The sequence below is a fragment of the Thunnus albacares genome, chromosome 16 (genome assembly GCF_914725855.1).
Source record: "Thunnus albacares chromosome 16, fThuAlb1.1, whole genome shotgun sequence".
NCBI lineage: Eukaryota > Metazoa > Chordata > Actinopteri > Scombriformes > Scombridae > Thunnus > Thunnus albacares.
The window spans coordinates 27825734-27846550 of NC_058121.1; the positions used below are offsets into that span (position 1 = coordinate 27825734).

General features: G+C 38.0%; 1 protein-coding gene and 1 long non-coding RNA gene across 3 annotated transcripts; one reads left to right on the forward strand and one right to left on the reverse strand.

Moving 5' to 3' along the window:
- Nucleotides 1-510: 510 nt before the first annotated feature.
- LOC122999507 lies at nt 511-7511 on the forward strand. Its single transcript, XR_006407750.1, has 5 exons — nt 511-776; nt 3368-3503; nt 4135-4270; nt 6769-6858; nt 7249-7511. It is a non-coding gene; the product is annotated as an uncharacterized LOC122999507 (long non-coding RNA).
- On the reverse strand, nt 2281-20250 carry plg (plasminogen). 2 transcript variants are annotated; one of them, XM_044376379.1, is made up of 19 exons: nt 20130-20250; nt 16463-16598; nt 15877-15983; nt 15386-15500; nt 15154-15293; nt 13404-13524; nt 13173-13291; nt 11826-11988; nt 11241-11365; nt 10669-10828; nt 10144-10325; nt 9911-10059; nt 9665-9758; nt 7706-7817; nt 6761-6835; nt 6532-6672; nt 4862-4968; nt 4028-4173; nt 2281-2755 (listed from the first exon to the last, which is right to left on the reverse strand). In XM_044376379.1, exons 1-19 carry the CDS (start codon nt 20176-20178, stop codon nt 2594-2596), a joined length of 2403 nt encoding a protein of 800 aa, XP_044232314.1. In that variant the 5' UTR covers nt 20179-20250; the 3' UTR covers nt 2281-2593. The 2 variants fall into 2 exon arrangements, with proteins under 2 accessions (XP_044232314.1, XP_044232313.1); XM_044376378.1 differs by having other exon boundaries at nt 7706-7820.
- Between the last annotated feature and the right edge of the window lie 567 nt (nt 20251-20817).

The following is a 20817-nucleotide window of genomic DNA, read 5'->3' on the forward strand; positions in this document are numbered from 1 at the left end:
AGCTGAACAGGTTTACTGTGCATAAAGAGATGCAGAGCAAACCGAGGCCTTTGTCCCAGGACAAAGAAAAACCTGATGCAAAATCATAAAACCTCATATTGTGGAGCTTAGTTTCTAGACTCCACCTCATTTTTTAATTATGTTCAACCGTCTGGTCATTATCTCTGAGTTTATGAGTGAACTTGACACGTTGGTGATAATACAAGTGTGACTTATCTTAAAATTTACTGCCTGAGCATCTTTCACCTTTTCTCACACTAAAAACGGACCTGGCGACTTTTACTTATTTCACACAGGAAACCAAAATGCTACACCACAGATTAGCCTTCTTGCTAACTCCCTGGGAATTGTCTTTTATTGGCATTTTGCTATCTTTGCACTCTCACTGGCATATTCATCTGATCATGGAAACGCAGTTTTCCACCACACACATTCTGGCTGGGCAGTATTGACCCGAGTCATTTCTAAATGTAGGCCACATACGTCATGCTGAACATGGCCCGAGTTCCGTTATCCAGTACTCAGCTGCACCTCTTACTACAGGTATCGGCTCGGATGACGTCACCCGAGTCCGACAGTATGCCAGATGTCCCACACCCCACCCGTATGTGGCTACTGCTAGCTGGGTGGCGCCTGGCAGCATCTGCGTCACCTGGCCTGGCATGTAGCCCCAAAGTGTTTGTCTTTAGCCCCGAATAATTCTCCACTTTGAGCGATTTGTTATTTAAGAAGGCAGCAGTGTTGTAATTGTTGTATCATCAGTGAACAGAACGAAGGTAACACCAATCAGAGAGGGTTTACAGGAAAATATGTGGAAATACTTGTGTCTTATTTACTTACAGGTCTTCATTTGATGGGGTTACTATACCAAACACTACCTCACAGGCAGTGTGAGTAAAAAGTGAATATACTAAGATTTTTTACCAATAAAGGGGTTGAAGCTGAAGCAGTGACACAAACATCCTCTCATGCTGAGCCAGGAGAATTAAGTGTGTAAATGTCTTTATGACTAACAAGTTACGTGAACATGATATGAGCAGAGCATAACGCACTTTGCATTGCACTGTAGCCGGCTAAACCGTTAGCAATGATAGCTTAGTTGTGCCTCCCCTTAGCTAGTAACACCAAACTAGCCCAGTCTTGTGTTAGATAGACAAAAAGTTTTACATTTTATCAGTCTGATACAAACAGTGATAACCTCTGAGGCAAGTTTTATGACCAATCCAACTTTTTCTGATTATGTCACAGCTTCCTGAAACAAAATTTAGGCTACTAGCTGAGCTGATAACATTAGTCAGTTTAAAAAGTTGGCTTACTCACAAAAGATGTCAAACTAGGAAATAAATACTGAATCTTAGTGGTTTAGATGTGTCACACACATCACTGTAGGTCAGTGTCAGGTGTAATATCTTGTATATTGTGGTTCATATCAGGTAGATCCATCAGCAATGATTCTGCAACCAAATTATGAAACTTTACTCAGTCACTTTCACTAGTTAGCCGTTTTCAACTCTCATTCATGAAATTGCCATCATATTATGGGTTTTGAGGATTTTGCATCATGTATACTTAGTAATAATGGTAGTAGGTATCTGATATGACGCTCATTTTGATTTGAGACATTCGAGTGGCTGAAATATTCATGTGCAGATTATATGGTAAATCAAATCCAAACCCTGGTGGATCTAAACGGATAAATCAGACAATATTAGCTTATTGCAAATATATTGGTTATCAGTACTGCATATGTCGAAATCATAGTACAGAAATACCAAACTAGGTTTGAGGTAGTTTGGAAATAGTTACTGTTATATAGTGATTTCCAAAAGAGAGGGCTGACAAGTTTGTTTTTCAACAAAATGTCCCGCACGGTGTGTATAATATTGTTTTTTAAATCTAAGGGATCTGTATCAAGAAAAGTTATGTGCTTATGTTTTAAAGAAATTACTTTTGCCTGGTATATTGTTATCGTAAACTCCCAAATATCTATATTTTAGTATCAGCCTCAAAAAGAACAAGAAGATGAAACTCTCCAATAACTCTGAGGTAGATTGATTCTTAATTCTCTTGAACATACAGTATGTACTGTATGTTGAAAACGGCTGCTTTTCTGTAACATTTCATGATCAAATCATCTCTGTTTCAGACTTGACCCTGAAAGCTCAACAAACTGCAAATTAGGAAGACATATGTAAAAACACAACTCACAAGCAAATGAAGAAAGTGTCTTCATCAATTTGACAACACATGCTCCTTTAGAAAAATGCTGTGAAAAGCATATATGTGGATATATTTTATTCACTGTGATGCAACATATTGACCTTTGGTATATTTTCTATGAATAACAACTAATTAATTAACAGAAAATACACCTTTACATCCCAAAACCAGGAGTATGCTCTGCTTGTTTTGCTCTCATTTACTAAACTGTAGCCCAAAGAACTACAGGAAACAAATCACCTGCTGACTTCAACAATACCACCCACAAACTAAAGTAGTCATGTTGGAGCAGAACAGTACATACGTGTGGAAATGTCTTTAAAAAGAAAAAAAAATGAACCACTTTTGTGACATTTTAAGCTATTTGATGACGTTAACCGGCTTTGATGGTTCTCTCAATCCAGTCGACAAACTTGGAGACTCGTGCGTAGACGCCGGGTTTCATGGCATTGGCACATCCCAAACCCCAGGACGTGACACCCTGCAGGATATACCTGTTCTGGGAATAACACACTAGAGGACCTCCGCTGTCACCCTGCAGGGAGAAAAAACAAAAACACACATGTAGAAGAATGTATTTTCCAACTTTAAGATGGTACTCAGTACAACTGCTGCCCGTAACCCGAATTTCATCACTTTTTTATAGCACAAAACTGTTTTTAAAGGATTTTTTTTGTTTTTTTGTAACTTCTGTTTTATTTCCAGTGTTAACAGAGGCTGAAACTATTGATGATTTTCATTATTAATTAATCTGCAGATTATTTCCGTTATTCATCGATCTGGTCTGTGAAATGTATAAAATAATGCAGAACGCCAATCACGATACCCGACGTGACATCAAATCACTTATATTTCCTGATCAAGACACCAGTTTATAAACAAAAAAACAACAAATTCAGTCATTGCATTTTAAGAGCTGGACTTGGAAATATTTTTTCACCTGTAGATGGCGCTGTTTTCTGGGCCAAAAAGTACAAACTTTTATTCATAAAATACATATTCCAGGAATGTGGAGTTGCTCACGATTGTGGGTACAGGCTTATCGTTATTATTTTTCATTTTTCAGTTTGCTGTAAACTGCCTTTTGGATTAAGTACTGCAGGTGCGTTGGCCTTTTAAGAGTGATTTTTTTTCTTCTCCTGCTCAGCTCAACATGACTCCAACCCATGAATGCCAGACTGCCCGCAGACCACTTCACTACGGGTCACTTTTTGTGACTCATGAGTCACTGGAAGGGCAGAAAACACTGGAAGGGCAGAAAACAGCTCCATCTACTGTGTCAGGTCAGGTCAAAAATATTCCCCTGGATTTTTACGTGACAAATTACTTAAACGATTAACCAACTATAAATAAAACCTGATTACCTTTCTGTCAATTGATTAATAGTTTCAGCTCTAGTTTTATACATTCCTATAATATTTTGATCAATGTAATTGCTGCGACCTGTCATGTTGCAACATCACTAGAGAACTATTGAAACAAAAACATGGCTGTTCAAACAGTTAACAGACCCTGTCTTCAGATTATCAAAAGGCCCCAGTTTAACAAAATTATAATAAACTGTGAACATTACATTCAGTAGATTTTGCAGAGATGCAAAGTTGTGACTATAAAATGGGATACAAAGGATAATACATAGTAATGGACATTATGGGTGCATTTGCTTGTGTTTTCAATACTAAATAATTTGGTTTTGATCATGTATTACTTTGATTGATTTGAAAAATACTTTGAGTATCACAAAAGACGTTGTGGCAGATAGCAATGCACAACGTTATATAGTTTCCATAATTTGAGTTTTCCATACCTGGCAGCTGTCTGTTCCTCCTTCAATGTTTCCTGCACACATCTCGTGATCTTTGACTCTGCCGTTCAGGTAGGACGGACGATTACAGATCTTATTCTCGATCACAGGGAAACCAGTTTCCTTCAGGACGCCCTCACCTCCCGTACCTGCAACACACCTCGCTGCAGTTATCCACCCATCCTCCTCATCCTCATCATTACCATCATCAGTACAGGATTTCCTTTATTTGGAGACTTCTGAGAGGTATTGTATTACAGTTTAGAAACTTCAGGGAATTTTCCTGTTGAATTTTTCAGGAATAAATATGAATGTGTTTACAAACTTACTCTACACATTCAGTGTATTAGATCCAGTGTGTTCGAGTCAAATATCAATATTCTATTACAATAAGACATATCTTCTAAATAACTAATTTAAAGGTACACTTCCTTATTCTGTTACACCACCGAAGTCACTGTTGACTTTTTGAAACAGTCTCAGAATATCTGGAATTTTTAATTAAAAAAGCAACAAATGTGATCATTTGGCACCTGAGTCCACTACCAAATCAATAAAAAGATGTGATTCCAGTGTTCTAAAGAGGTTTTTACCCTCATTTTTCAGAATTTTGTTTTCAAGTGGAAAAAAATCCAATTTTTTTGTCCCAGACTTCAAGATATAAAGTATTCATTCCCTTGCCCCTAACTCTAACTGTAACCCTAAAACCAAACATCCTTTTGAAGGGGTATACGGACCATCCAAAAACGACCTTGCTCTCAAGGTCTTGAACTTAAATTGGTCCTCGCCCATATAGACGTTTCAGCACACACATAAACACACATACATGTGACGTACCTTGAGTTTCACCCCATCCAGTAACATAACACTCTGTTCCACTGGCAACAATAAAGTCCTTTTCTGGCAGACAAACTGGCAGGACTTTGTCATTTATTAGTACAGGGCTGAAAAAAAAAACATAAACACATCAGAACGGCATTTTCAGGAATATAATTTAGTCTGTGACTAATGATGAAATATCAAACATAATGATGAATGGCCATCACAAGTTAGCAGAGCTCAAATTGACTTGTGCTAACTTAAAGTTAAGCTAACATGTCCCAAGCATAATGTGAGCAACAGCAGATGATTCATGTAGAAGAAAAAGCAATGTTCTTGTACTGCATTATATAGCTAGTTAGACATAGTATCATAAGTAGGATGAGGAAAAATGTAAGATAAGACTGCTATTTGGTTCAACCCTGTTTGGATGTGTAGTTTACATATTTCTTCATGTTTTTCCATTTTTAATATTACAGGAGTAAAGGCTTTTAGGATGAAGAATGACCAATGTGTTTAGCGAATGCAAAGGTATCACGTAACTTTGGCTGGTGTTGCTGGAGTGAAAAATTCCACAAATCAGAGAAGAAGTAATATATAGACATGTTAGTAGTGAAGGGTTTTTCTTGCTAATGTAAACTGTAACCCCACAAACTAATATGTAGCCTGCTGATGATGTTCTCTTTGGCCTTGGAAGTAGAGCTGCAAGAAGAAGAAAATTTCCCAGTTCTCTGATTCCAGCTTCTCAGTTGTGAATTTTATAATACAATTATATTTTTTTTGGTGTCCTCAGTCCTCTATGATGATAGTAAACTGATTATCTTTGGGTTGTGGACTGTTGGTCAGGACAAAACAACACATTTGAAGATGTCACAATGGGCTTTGGGAAACAATGATCAACATTTTTCACCTTTTACTGACATTTTATTGACCAAACAACTAATCCATTAATCGAGAAAATAACTGACAGATTAATCGATAAAGAAAATAATTAGCGGAGTAGCTTGAAAGCTAGTTAGCAGTTATTTACCGTTGCTAAAGTGTAATTGGACTATAGTTTCCATTAAATTCGCAAAGTAATTTTAAGAAAATGCGAATTAGGTGCGTTTCCATCAACTGGTTTGAAGCGAATAAACAAGGCTACGCAACACATAGTTTCATTAGTAGATGGTGGTATAGGCTTAAATAATCTGCCAGTAAACAGAGTAGAAGAAGTAGAGGTTGCCAATCAGAAGCAAAACAAATAGTTATATTGCCTTGATGAGAGAAAAATGGAGAGAGGTCTTCAGGAATTTGTTTCAATTGGGCAAGCTGTAGTTATTCTTTCATGTCAGCTAGTATTGGCCATGCTTCAAGCTATCTGGAGACGCCGGAAGATGCCAAGAGTGGAAACAGCTGATTAGTCAATGTTCGCTACGTCATTATTTATTTGACAAATGCGTTTCTATTAACTATTTTTTGAAATTTCCAAAATCCACTTCAAGAGAGCGTAAAAACTTTTTTGTGAAAGTTTTTTTTTTTTTAATTTTGGCGTTTCCATTAAGCTTTTTAATGCAATACTTCAAAATGCACATAAAAATAGGTGAATGGAAACAGAGCTAATGACTCGTTGGGGGAGGGGTTTAGTGTAAGGTCAGTTTTATCCCCAGAATTAGTAGTGGTAGCATGATGATATGTGCAGTACTCACCTCTCCAGTTTGAGCAGAGCGATGTCGGCTCTGTTGGGTCCCAGCACCAGTTTTTCCAGTGCCTTTTCCTGTTTGGTCGGCTCTGCAGCTCTCTCTGTGTGAACACCCAGAACTACCCTGTAGGCTGAGGGCCGCTTGGACCTACAGTACAAACATTTATAAACATATTTATCCATTGTTTGTATTATGACATGATCTGGTCTTCAAGATGTTTTTAATAGTCTCTGACCTCTCCAGGCAGTGAGCGGCAGTAAGGACCCACTGAGCGCTAATCAGAGTTCCTCCACAGAAATGGATCCCTGTACTGGTAGAAAGAGACAGAAAGAGGTATATTTCAGTTCTTATATCAGATATTTATTTCAAAATTTAATGATAAAGCCCTTCAGATGCAGCATCTTGATTTCTATGGGGTCTAACAATCTAATCCAATATGGACATTAACATACAGTATCAGTCAAAAGTTTTTCTAATTCAAGTGAATAGGAAGGTGTGTCCAAACTTTTGACTGGTATTGTACATAAAAAAAGTGATATCAGCCAGTGTCCATGCTAATAGTAGGTTTCTCTATGTCTGAAATTACAGAAAACTAGTCTGGAAAATATGTGATTTTCTTTACATATTTTCGATATTGCACATATCAATGTACAGTACCTTTTTATGCTGTTTTCTTAACTTAAAGGCAGTAATGTAAAACAGAGTGTTTCCACCATTAAACAGACCGGTGGATCAACCTCCCTTAGAGAGCTGCAACAATTTTACAAGTCTGGATTTCAATAAAGAGTTTTAGTGTCTCCTGATTGTTCTTCACCTTCACTAAAAAGTACAATTCTTGAAGAAAAACATAATCATTGTAATTAGTCTTAATAGCAAAATGCAGATCATTTTTAATGTGATCTTTTCACTATTCTCTGTAATGTTGGTGCATAATCCTGACTTTAATCTTGACACTGATAATAAAAGAGAGTCATACTCAGTGGTAAGACGTGGGCTTTATTTTGTGGATTAAAATCAATTTTGATTTCTCAATATCTGAACACAACACTCTTATCAATATCAAACTTGCTTGCACATAAAAAATGGGATTGCTCTTTAAAAACCCAATATCACTTAAACCTTTCAATCATATTTTACAATTCAGTAAGTAGCGATATCATTTTGGAGTTGTTCTACTCACTTGGTCCGAAGGCTGATTTGCCAGGGCCACGAGTGAGGTTTAGACACGCAGCCTCCCACAATACGACCAAAACAGCGCTTTGGTTTGATGACTGGCGTTCCGCACTTCATTCCTGCTGCAAAGAAAATTCAGTCGAAGTGAAACACAAACACCACAACAAATGATGAAGCTGTTACTGGATGATTGGCTTCGTCTTTTCTAGAATCTGGTCAAGTAAAGTGCCCATACAAGGTGTGGACAAACTGGTTAACAGCACTAAAAGTTTACAGCCTTGCTATCTATGGAGCTAATTCTCAGGACAAACGAGAAACCAAAATTGTTTGATGGACAAAAAAATGATTAGCATTAGTTGGGAAAAAATGTAGAGTTTGCCCAGAGGGTGGTGCTAGAGGAAATGAATGTTAAATAAACACAGTTTAGCCTCTGTACAGCGGCCAGTTTGGCACATGTCAGGCTCAGCAGATTGTCAGCCTCACTGTGTTGAGTCTAATGCCATGTGCACAACTTAAAACAATGTCAACTGGGAGCTGAATGGAAGCTGAATCAAGGACAATAATGGACTAGTGCCCCCTAGTGGTCGTTGGATCTGCCAGCTATCCGATCATTGACATGTTGGATTTTTTAAGACTCTGCTGAACCAAACCATCAGTTCAAATAGAAAGTTCACAACATTGTGGTTTTATTTAGACAAAACCACCATTTGAATGTAATTAAATGGTTTAGACTTTATTATAATGTAACGTGACATTTTTCAATCACTTCCCTCTAACAGTTCTCACTACTGAGGGGCTTTGCCACTCATGATCACATAAATACTTGAAATCATTATTGGACCATTTCACTTATAACAACCAAGTCACACAAACCAAGCTTTTTAGTCAACATAGCTGTCTGCTGGTGGGTCAGAAAGGCAAGGATAACCTATATACAGCAAGGACTAGGCTTTCCACCATGTTGCCTTGGAGTGGTGACATCCAATAAGGGAAGCAACACACTGCCGATTTAGTCAGGCAAGCACTGCCATTTATTTGGCGGACTGACACTAAGAAAAGTTACAAAAGTACAAGCTTTCAGCTCAATAGATAAATGAGAGTAACCAACAGAAAATGGAGCCAAGGGGAAGGGCTGCGGGTGGCGCCAAATCATAAAACAAACAACAAAATATGCTTCCTAACCCAACAGATCCCTACTGGCTCACTACAGCTGGAAGCAGCTGAAAGAAATGAAATAAAACCTGAAGTGGCTACACTAATCTTACCTGTCAAACTTAAACACGCGTTAGCAGCCACCCATAAGTCCTAGTGTTCACTAGACAGTCAAATTACCTGCATGTGGTGCCGAAATAAAGGATGTAAGAAAATAAAAAAACAAAGTAAGCCTAGTGCCCAGATCCCGAAGCCACTAAACTAGTGTCTCAATTGAATTAACATTATTTCACACACCAAAAGACCTAAGTTAACATTACAACAGGGAGACACAGACTGCTCAGGTTAAATCACAGCTGCCCCGGCATTTGCCTGAAGTGGCTTTTATCATCTTGAGTGATGGGTTGGGTAGGCTGGTGATTGGTGGCTGGAACCAGTGACGAAAAAAGGAAGAACCAGCTGAGGACAGGGAAGACTGGGGCACAAACACAGGTGGGCTGTTGGGAGGCGTTGCCCAAAGGGGAATTCCTTCAAAGGAGCTGATGACGCCCTAATAAACTGAAGAAAACACTACACCACAGTAAAATGTAACAATATAAAGAGCTGTTATCCGAACCCGTAACACCAGCAAAGAGCTCCGCTTTGGGCTGTGTGAACAAAAACGGTCCACCAAAACAGCAGAGCAAGTTGCATGCTGCGTAAGTTGTAAGTTGACCATATCCTATGACATTGTCCAAGACATTTAGCATGTTAGCTTTATATTATGTAAGCTTTTTATCGTGTAGTGTCCCACATTCAAATAGAGTTTACATACCACAGTCAGGGATCTGACAGTAATCCCACTTCTTGCTCGTGTCAGTAGTGTAGCACCACGGTCCATTCACATCGCTGTCTGGGTTTCTGCATTGCTGACAATGAAAAACACAGAGAAAACTGATAAAGTAGAAAATACTATTATGGCTTTGCCAACTTTATAATTGTTAATAAAATCAAGAAAGAAATGTCTTCATACCAAAAGTCGACAACTCAAAATGGTTCATACAGGAACACACACACTTACATTGCCATCCAGACCCTTGTCGGGGTGAGTTCGTGGGGTGAAACTATTGTGTTGGTGAGGGCTCTGAGCACTCCAGGCCTGGCAGGTCACGCCCAGTATGGTGATGGAGGTTGGGCCGCGGTATGTAGCTCCATTCCCGACCTTACAGTCTAACACAGCAACCGAGAAACAAGACAGTGAATAAAGGACGAATCAAAGGTCCAAAGCTAGATTTTAAAAGTTAGAAGAGTTACCTTTCTCTGGTGGGGTCTGGGTGGCACTGGAGGGGACCTCGGGTTTAGTAGATTGGGTGGGTACTGCAGCAGGAGGGCATTTCTCCAAGTTGCAGTACTCCCAGCGGACTCCGGGGTCCATAGTGTAACACCAGGGAGCTCGGTCTCCATCAGGGTTCCTGCACAGATTCCTCCTGAGGTCCCTGTTGAAAGAGAAGACCTGAAACTTGAAGACAGCAGGTACCAATAAACTACAAGGTTCTGTATTTAACTTGTAAAATCAAATCAGGAAAGGAGCTCAGATCTCAGCTGTTTTTTGTGTGTTCATCTTTTGTAAACAAAATTTCAAATGCCATCAGGGGCAGGATTTGCCTCTGACTAAGTAGTGGAGAATTGGAGATTGAGCAACCAGATGTAATGGTTGGCTTGTTGTGACCAAACATTTTCAAACCTTTTGTTGGGTCTCAAACTTGGCTTAACTGGTTATTAACTTCAGACTAATAATAGTAATAGTAGTTAATATAAAGTAAACACTAACTCACTCACGCTGAGGGGAAAACCTGTGGAGTTTTTCGATGGCTATGAGGAGTCATGGCGCTCCAGGCTTGACATTTCTTTCCACTGATGGTCTCCGATGTTATTCCACGGTAAGTCGTTCCGTCCCCCTCATAACAGTCTTCCTCCTCTGGGGGAATCACTGCCTCACCTGCAGCAGGAGACAAAGAATCAGATTTGTTTCACTGATTCATTTTCATATGACGCAGAGGTAGGAGATCGATTTAGAGATCTATAAATTATTATTTCAAACTCAAGACCTGGTTGCTGTGTCTTCCTCTCTTACTCTAAAACCTAAAACCGTCACCACAATCATCGTTGTAAGAGGGCAAGGAATCTATTTCTCATTTGTTCATTCACTTTCATCACTACGTAAGCTAGTATTTATCTTTCATACACACCCTTCTATTGCAAGTTTTCTCTCTCTTCAAAGTGTATGTTCAGTTTAGCAAGCACAGCTGAACAAGTATATAAATCATTTTATGGTACCTTACAAGTGCAACTTAAGTGCAACTTTGTTTTTAAAGCAGACATCATCATCAGTGACCAGTGTTACACAGTACCTGGTCCAGGTGCATCCCCACAGCTTGGCACCCTGCAGTACTCCCATCGAGTATTAGGGTCAGTGGTGTAACACCAGGGCATCATCTCGTTGTCAGGGTTACGGCAGTAGTTGCTATCCAGGCCTCTGACAAATAAATGATAATCATTAATTATAAAGAGATAAATCATAATATAAAAAGACTACAAAATTTACATCAAAGTTGCCTTTCTGTAAATTAAAGCTGCATTAGTTTATTTTTTTGGCCACTTGGGGGCAGAAGAAGTCCACAACAAGCTGACACACCCACACAACCCCCGACAATATTTTGCTTTAAAAAGTTGTTACGGCTAATATGTCAGCAAACAGTGGCCTATGTACACATCCTGTAGACATGGAGTCGTGTTTATGGCCACTTGATGAATTTTAGTCCAATATTCATTTTCCTTTTAGCTCTGGTTTGGTCTCCAACAACTCTAGCAGCTACATGTTCCAATTTCAATTCCCCCTGTGTGTCTGAAACCCTCCCCACTCCCCCTCTGTCATATGTAAAATGAACAAGTCCCACTATTCTCAAAAACATTTTTTCTGTCACAGTAGCTCTTACTTGCAGGGGTAGTTGTCGGGAGTGCGGTTGTGTTTGTGTGGCGTTTGAGCCGACCAGACCTGGCATGTTTTGCCAGACTCTGTGACAGAGACCGTGCCTCGGTACGCGCTGCCTCCACCGGTGGCGCAGGTCAGCTCTGGAACGACGGTGGGAGGCTCTGATGCTGAGGATAGAAGAAGAGATACAGAAGATTGTTGTAGGAATGACGATAAGAACATGTCAAGCAGCACCAGTGTTTTATATACTGACAAATTTTAATGAGAAAGAAGAAAAATAGGTGTATTTTGCTAAGGATTTTTGTAAAGAGTGGATATTTTTGTAAGATTTGTGGTTGACATGACCTGCAAACAGGGCAACTGTTTGTTTTGGGGTTTTTTTACTATCATTTTGGACCTCAGTCTTACATGTTTATTATAATGTATTGATGTATTGTAATTGATCTACTGCAGGGTTTCTGCAGTGTTTACAAAATTAAATTGAAGACATTTTTAATATCACATAAAATGCAATTTAGTTTTTTTTTATTGAGTACATGATATAACAATTCTGTCAGTACATATATAACAATACATTCTAGTAATCTAATTAATCAGTTAACGTGCCTTGGACCCAGATAAGTGGCAGAAAGACAAAAAAAGTTAAAATGATTAAATAACCAATTAATTGATGAGCTTCTGTAGCTGCTGTAGTGATGTTTTTACAGGTTTTTACAGTGTTTATTACAGGTTTGACGTTTCTGACTGAGACCGAACAGCTTCCTGCAGCACAATCCACTGATGTAACACATAATAAATTATACTATTTATAAGAAAAGACCTAAATTAATTTTTTGATGATGGTACAAATCTTGCTCAAGGGCAGGTATAATCACATGAGGGATTAAACCCACACCTTTTGTTTGTAGACTTTTTCTATGATTCTAAAAATCTGTTAGATTAGTTAAATTTCCTCATAATTATAAAGGTTGTGCTCACAGCAGTTGAAGCTTGGGCAGGAATGAGTTATTACACTGCCAGGATGGAGGAGAAGTAAAGGAAATTATTACATATAGATTATATTTTAATTCAAACATGTTAAAAAAAATAAATGTAAGAAAACAAAACAAGAATAACCAATAAACAGCAAATATATACATTAAACTCTCAAAAAAAGGAGTAGGAAGAAGTGAATACTGATCATGTCCTACCCCCTTCTTTTTTGTATTTTATCAATAATTTTGATGTTAAACACAAATATTCCAACTTTCTGCCCCAGTGTTCAGCATACACAACCCGAACAAGTCAATCAAATCAAACAAAAATAAAACAATCAGAACAAAAGTCATTGTATCGAAACAGGAGGACCTACCACAGCGGGGTATGGAGCAGATTTCCCATCGTTTGGATGGGCTGGTGGTGAAGCACCATGGTCGGGCTTCTCCGTCAGGGTTCCTGCAGTAATTCTCCTCAAGATACTTCTCTGTAAGACTAGAGAAAGAATCAAGAGAACATTTAAATATATCTTTAAGAACAATGTTTAGCTTCTTGAAATCCTGCTTTTGATGGTTTTATGAATGAATGTGCTGTTTTGTAGTCTCACACGGAGGGGATGTAGCCGTGGTTGTGAGGTTTCTGGGAGTCCCAGCGCTGACAGGTGAAGCCGCTTTCAGTGGTGGAGATTTTTCCTCTGTAGTCCTCACCACTGCAGTGTATACACTCCTCTGTAAAGCAACAAGCGCAAACATTACACTGTCTCTCTGTTGTATTGGTCTGCATGTCCGTTTACTTCACGTGTGCGCAGTAGGTATGGATATATTTGCAAATGTGTGGCTAGAATGTGTTGTTGTGTGCTGTATATTTACAGAAATGCTTCACATATATGTCATATGTGCAGAGAATAACACAATGTTCCTGTTTCGTGCAAGGGAAAAAATAGAAACACCATCTAACAAAACAACTTTGCTCACTTAAACTTAAGAAAAATACATCTGGGTTAACAGATAAGCTTTCCCAGTGTAGTATTTATTGCAGGGCAGTTACTGGATTGCATTAAATTGTCTGAATTATGCTCTTGTTTTACAAGTTTCCCACTAGTTATGGGATTTCTGGAATATCGCAGACTGTAGAGAGGTTTTATCAAATGTTTCAATCAGTGTTATGTTGGGTTTTGAAGGCCTACAGCAGCAGTTTCCTACCAACGTCAAGCTCTCCAAGAAGTAGAGTTGTTCAGCACACATGTGAATGAATCTCTAACATCAAATCTTCAAACTGAACTGACAACTATACTGAACCATCATTTCGACTCACTCCTGACAGTTGATTGAGAGCACTGCTGTCAGCTAAGCCGTGATTCACAGTACGTTATTTCTTCTTTAAAGCTAATTGGACGACAGGGAAGCCACAGAAACAATCATCATGCCATAACTCTCACTAATAGTTGGTTGCTGGTCTATTAACCTTACAATATGATGTACTACTGAAGTGCATTTGAACAGCGATGCTGTCACTTAGTTTAGAGAAAAGTGCAAAATCCTGCACAGTCAGGGACTACAAATCTTTCAACTGAACTAAACAATTTGAATCAGCAGAGTGATTTGTAATTTCCTTTTCTATTAGCAAGAAAAGAAAAAACTACCCCAAAACACCCAAAGACATAAGGGAGAGCCTGAGATTTTGTGGACACTATATAGTGCCTATATTTTACATTTTGGACACTTAAATCTGCATTAAATGAAACAAGTTGTGAACACAACACTGACATATCATCACCTTCAAAGCTGATATGTTGAACTTGTTAACAAACAGTTGCTTATTTCCACATCCGGCAGTTACGGAGCAACATTATCATTCATGTGGAGTCGTGTTTCTGTCCACCTGGTGAATGTAAGTCCAATATTCACTCTCTTTTAGCTCTGTTTTTGCTCTCTACCAACTCCTGAGGGAAATATCTGGCTCTTTAGCTGCTAAATGCTGCACTATGTTCACCAGCTAGTCTACAGCTAACTGTGTCTGTTTGCCGTTTGGTGCTGAGCAGGTAGTGTACAGCGGCTTTTTACAGCTTTTTCTCTGAAAACAGCTGCCTGCTGCGGCCCAAAACGATGCTATGAGAGCGCTGAGAGTGAACCAGAACAGTAAAGTCGCAGCCGGACAGATAAACAATGAGCTGAAACTCACTATAAAGCTCCGTAAAGCCGAGAGGAGCTGCAGAGTCACTGATAATTCTCTGTAGGTTCATCACTACGAGCCACAACCAATTCATTACACACTGTGATTTGATTTATTGTTATTGTACAAAAATAGTGATTATAGCTGATTCAACCTCTAAAGAAAGTGTAATATGTGAATGTTACCAGTGCAGCTGGGCACGTCGCAGTGCTCCCAGCGGGTACTGGCGTCAGTGGTGTAACACCAGGGTCCCCCGCTGTCTCCATCAGGGTTTCTGCAGAAGTTGGACTCCAGGTCTGCTCGGGGATGACTCTGTGGTGTAATGCTACAGCAGACACATGCAGAAAAATTATATGAAGTGATGTAAAGAGATATGATGTTATATATAAGATGAATTGACAATGTGTGAATACATACTTGGGCCTGTGTGGTTGTTTTGCTTCCCATTTCTGACATGTCTTTCCTGATTTTGTTCTGGCCTTTGTTCCCCTGTAATCTGTTCCTATTCCATTCACACACTCCAGGAGATATACTGGACAAGACAAAACCAAGAACTTCATCAGAATCAACTTGCTGTTTAACTGGAATGCTTTTTGAGATATATAGTGCACAGCAAAAATGTATTATTATCTGCTAGACAAATCTTTGAGTGAATCATTTATCTGATTCGACTGAAGTGACATTTCAACAGTTGTGTTTAATCTGTGTGACACAGTCCAAATAATACTGAACATGCAACAAAGGCTAAACATTAACCACAGTATAATAAGGGTAAAGAATATCATATAATATCTAATATGCTCTTTTGTTGACATTTTGGTATGTATCAAAATTTGTCGGACAAAAAGAAAGGCCACCAAAATACAATAAAACAAGCTTCAGTCTTTGGAAAAGACAAAAGGACTTGCATTGTTTTTCATATAAAGCTGTGCTGCTCCTGCGCAAGACCATCTCTGATTTAGAGTTTGCTGCTGCCGTCCAACACTCCTGGTCCTTTTCAACATACATGAAAGCCCTGTGAAAAAAAACGGGTTAATGCCCTGAATTTTGACTTTCAGGTTGCATTTCAAATACGTTTACCTCAAGTTTTGGTACTTTGACCATGTTTAACATCAACATACAACACCATAACAGTATTTAAATTACAGAAAATCATGAAAAGCATGCTATGGCTACTTTAATATAATCAGCAACCATTTATATTATCAAGTACCTGTTTAAGTCATTTATCAATGAAAAAACTCAAATATTTGCTGGTTCAAGCAAACTAAAATGTAATAATTTTCTACTTTTCTCTATTCATATATATATATATATATATATATATATATATATATATATATATATATATATTGTTATTTATGGGGAATGAAAACTGTGTTTTTCACTATTTACTGATGTATATTGACAAAACAATGAATCAATTAATCTAAAAAATAAGAGATTAATTGGAAATGAAAATAAATAATAGATAGTTGGTAAGTGTGAACGTACCTGCATGTGAAGGATGTTTCAGTGTCACATTTGGTGGCACACTCAGCCACAGCGTTTACAGAGTACATTCTTTTGTTCAGCGAGAGGATCCACGCTCCTTCAGTTTTGGCATAGCCGTCCACCTCAGTACCGCTGACTGGAATCAGAGACAAAAACATTTATTAACTGTCAAATATATAGTACAGCATATTAATTATCATTCACAGCATGAATAAATGTCATACAAGCTCATGTCTGGGTTTCAAGTTTTAAGTATGAGGTAAAACTTTTCAAATAAACAAAATAATTACGTTGCAAATCATGTAAAATAAAGGATGAATTGTAAAGAAGACAGACGAAAATAAGTCATTCAACATATACAGTAAATCTGGAAATTATTAAGTTAAGGTGATCCAGCAAAGTCTGAAGTAATTAATGGAAATAATCAAGTCAAAAATAATTAACTAACCAATTAACAAAAATGTTTAAAGAAATTATATGAGAAAAGAAGTGGGAGGTTAAATGTGTACTGGACTGGATAGATCATCTCATTATTGACAGAACATTCAATATTTTAAAAATAAAGGAAAGTATATGAAAACCTGCAAATTGGCATAAACACTGTTCATACACACACATTAACATACTCATGTTTACAGTATACATATATACTTTACAGCTGTATGAAAAATCAGCTTGAATTAACTAAATAAAAGGCTGAATTATTAATAACAATGTCACTAAAAAGCCAATTTCCTCGTTAAATGCTGCATGAGATAAATTAAACATTTATAGTCTTCAGATTTAAAATCACAATTGGATTGACGCTCTGAAAAAAACTGATGCTTTTTTAAAATGACAAAATTATATGAATGTGAGATGTATTATTGAGACACCGCACACATGGGGAATGAGTAACAGTGAGATATTGTTTGGCCTAATTTGTAGCAGTGATGTAACAGTGTTCTGGGAAACAAATGTTGACCAATTTGGCTTGACTTGAATGTTTTGCATTGCAACCCTGAGCTGTCCATTGAGAGGTGAGTCAGAGCTATAAAGAACAAAAACAGGATAGAAGAAGGGAAAACTGTACTGTATGTAGAGTTTGAGGAGACGGTTGAAGGTTGAAGGTTATGTTGTTGGTCTAAACTTGGTAAAAATGACTGCTATGGCACACAAAACAGAATCCCTTTCCATGAATCAACAGCCAAGCATAAAAAAGGTTGGAGATTTCATGGATAGATTTGATACAAGGCCCTGAAATTGAGAGGTGACTCAAGCGAAACAACAGCAAGAACGAGCCAAGCATGACATTTTGAGTCACGTTTAAGTCCAATATTCTCTCTGCTTTTAGCTCTGTTTTTGGTCTCCACCAAGTCTTTAGGGAAATATCTGGCTCTTTGCTCTGGCTGCTAAATGCTGCACTATGTTCACCAATTAGTCTACGGCTAACTGTGTGTTTGCTGTTTGTTGCTGGGCAGGTAGCGAACCTTTGAGCTTTTTGAGCTTTTTCATTGAAAAAGAGCTGCCTGCTGGGGCTGAAAACCACCCTAAAAAAAGTGGTGACAGCGAATCAGGGCCTCATTTCCCAAAAGCATCTTAAGGCTAAGATGACTGTAAAATCCATCTTATGAACCTTCTTAAGCTTAAGAAGAAGAAACACACATAGAAATGCAAAAAGAGAGTTTGTAGAAACACTATTTTCCAATTTTTCATGACTTTGTTAATCAATTTGTTCCTAATGACTTCATATTACTGTTCTCTGTTTATGTTTTAATTAGTGCTTTTTAAAAATAAAAATGTATTGAGGTCCTTGGGGACCCTGGTCAAACGAACCAATTTCCGTCTTTGCAGTTTCAATACTGTTTCAGTACTGTTCAATACTGAACTGTTTATTAGGGACCGAGCCCAAAAGAGCCAGGAGCCTATTGTTTTTCGTGTGTTTGTTTGTTTGTTTGTTTGTTTGTTTGTTTCTTTCTTTCTTTCTTTCTTTCTTTTTTATTATGCCACTTAAACCCTAAATTTGACCCCCTAAACATGCTCAAAAACTCATGAAATTTGGAACACACATCAGGTGTGGTGAAAAATTTGATAAAATGTAAAAATTAAGTGCCAAAATGTGCTCTCTAGCGCCACCTATGTAACTAAAATGGCCGCCACGGCCTGTAGGAATGTCGTAGAGAGATCAAACAAAAACTCAATTATTCGTCTCATCAAGACCCACAAATCATACACTGACACCCCTGGCCTAAATCCAACAGGAAGTCCACAATCAGACTTTCAAAGTAAGACTTTGCTCCAATTTTGGACCCTGAACAAACGCTACCTCCTCCGAGGGTGTTAACGGTATCGGTTTCCGAATTTAATACATGACTTATGACACTGTGCTGAAAAAAATTTGTCAAAAACTTTGTAATAACTTGAACAGTTTGGATTTATAAGCCCTGAAAGTTGCAGTGCCACATCACCCTTACAATGTAAACCAATGGGGAGGCAATCTATGAGCATGGACTTTGTGTCAAACAGAGGCTTCTGATGTCTAAACCATAAGTCTGACCACTTTCAAAGCTGTGTCAGTGGAATCGCAATGAAATTTCCTACTAAAATATTATTTTTAATGCAAGTTTCGGCCAAAGTAAAGGGATTTATGAGGAGATTTCACAAAAAGCGTTCTCTAAAATCCTCCTCTCCAACTGCTCCTGGTGATGTCACTCCCTCAGTGCTGTGAAACATTCCGCAATACACACTCATTATAAAATCACAGGAGGAGCAAGAAAAGACTTTAAAACGCACACTAATATCTCAAAAACAATAAAAGATAGAAAAAAACATGTAAATTCAAGATTTGTAGGTCAAAGTCTCGTGACTCATTTAAAGTCCAAATGAAGTTTGTATCTAAAACTATGTGGAAGCAGTAAATGTTCAAAAAGGTGTGGGTTCACTCACACTCTGCATTCAAATATATGAGTATTTTTCTGTGTCCAGCTGCAGTTACTTATTGTCTCTACATAGCTGACAGTACACATGTCAATCAAACTTTCAAAATAAAAGTACACCACACTTGTAAGAAATATCCCTCATTTTTAAAAAGCAAAATGATCTGATCCCGACGGGCCATAGTGTGAGGTCCCGACCAACGCTGCTTGCAGCTTTAATTGAGTTTATGTTTATGTTTTGTTTGCCTAATTTAAAGTATCACGCACTATCTGAAGGCTTTGTGGAAAGATTGTACTTGGGATAAAAGCTGCAATTTGTATTAAAGAAAAGTATATACTTTTGTTACAAAATATACAAATTACCTGTAACTTTCCTAAAATAATAATAATCTGTTTTTTTTTCAGATGACATTAATTACAAAACTTATAATGTTTTCAGGAGAAATAAGTTAACATTTTACTATGATGGTTGTTTCTTACTGTAGTTTATTTTTGGTAGTCGGTAGTCTCCAGTTCCACTGTGTTTCCTAAAAACTGCTTTTCAGTCTGTGACTCAAAAAGAAAATGTTTTGTGTAATAAACTAATAATAAAAATAACATTTAACTGACATATTTAATCACCTTGGACAGGGTTGTCCTGATACTCTCACAGTGAAGCAGAATGTCTGTCGCACTTTTTTAAAAATTTTATGGCAATGATATACATACAGAATTATTCACATTTATCATCATAAGAGGCCTTTGTATCTTACCAGTGCAGATCAGGGTTCCCAGGAGGAAAGCTGCTTTGTACAGGTCCATGGTGAGGCCCTTACACTAACAGCTCATAGTCGACTAACGCACAGAGGTGGCTCCCGGTATATTATTAGGCTCCTTTCAGCAAGTCGGGAAGAAAAATAGGACAGCTCAATCATTAGTCAATCATTGGCTCAACAAGGACGGTAAAAGAGCGACAGGTCAAAAACCTTGTTTATGGGGAATTTGGGAACACTGTGTTGCATCGCAGTATCACCACAATCCATCCTTTCAGTTACTGTATGTGTTGAATATTATTAAAGATTGCCTACTTAACCTTTTTTTTTTTAACTCCTACCTTCTTCCAGTTATGAAACACTGTCAGTCGGAGAGCGGGAAGAAAACTTGAAGGCTTTTTATCTATACTGAGATGCTCCCACAGGCTTCTCACTGTTGCACTTCTGCAGATACAGTAGATTTTAGGAGACTGCTCCCGAGTTTTGACCCCCTTTCATATCATGTGACCTTTTGTGTTTTCTTATCAACATTCTTTGTCTTCATCACTTCACCGGAAGATGTCCATCCTCAGTGTTCCTGTATGTCCTGTGTGATGGTTTCATTATAACATAGATAAATTATTGCATAATGAGAGGCTTGTTTAATGATGATGTTTGTGTGTGCAGTATATGTGATGATAATGTATCA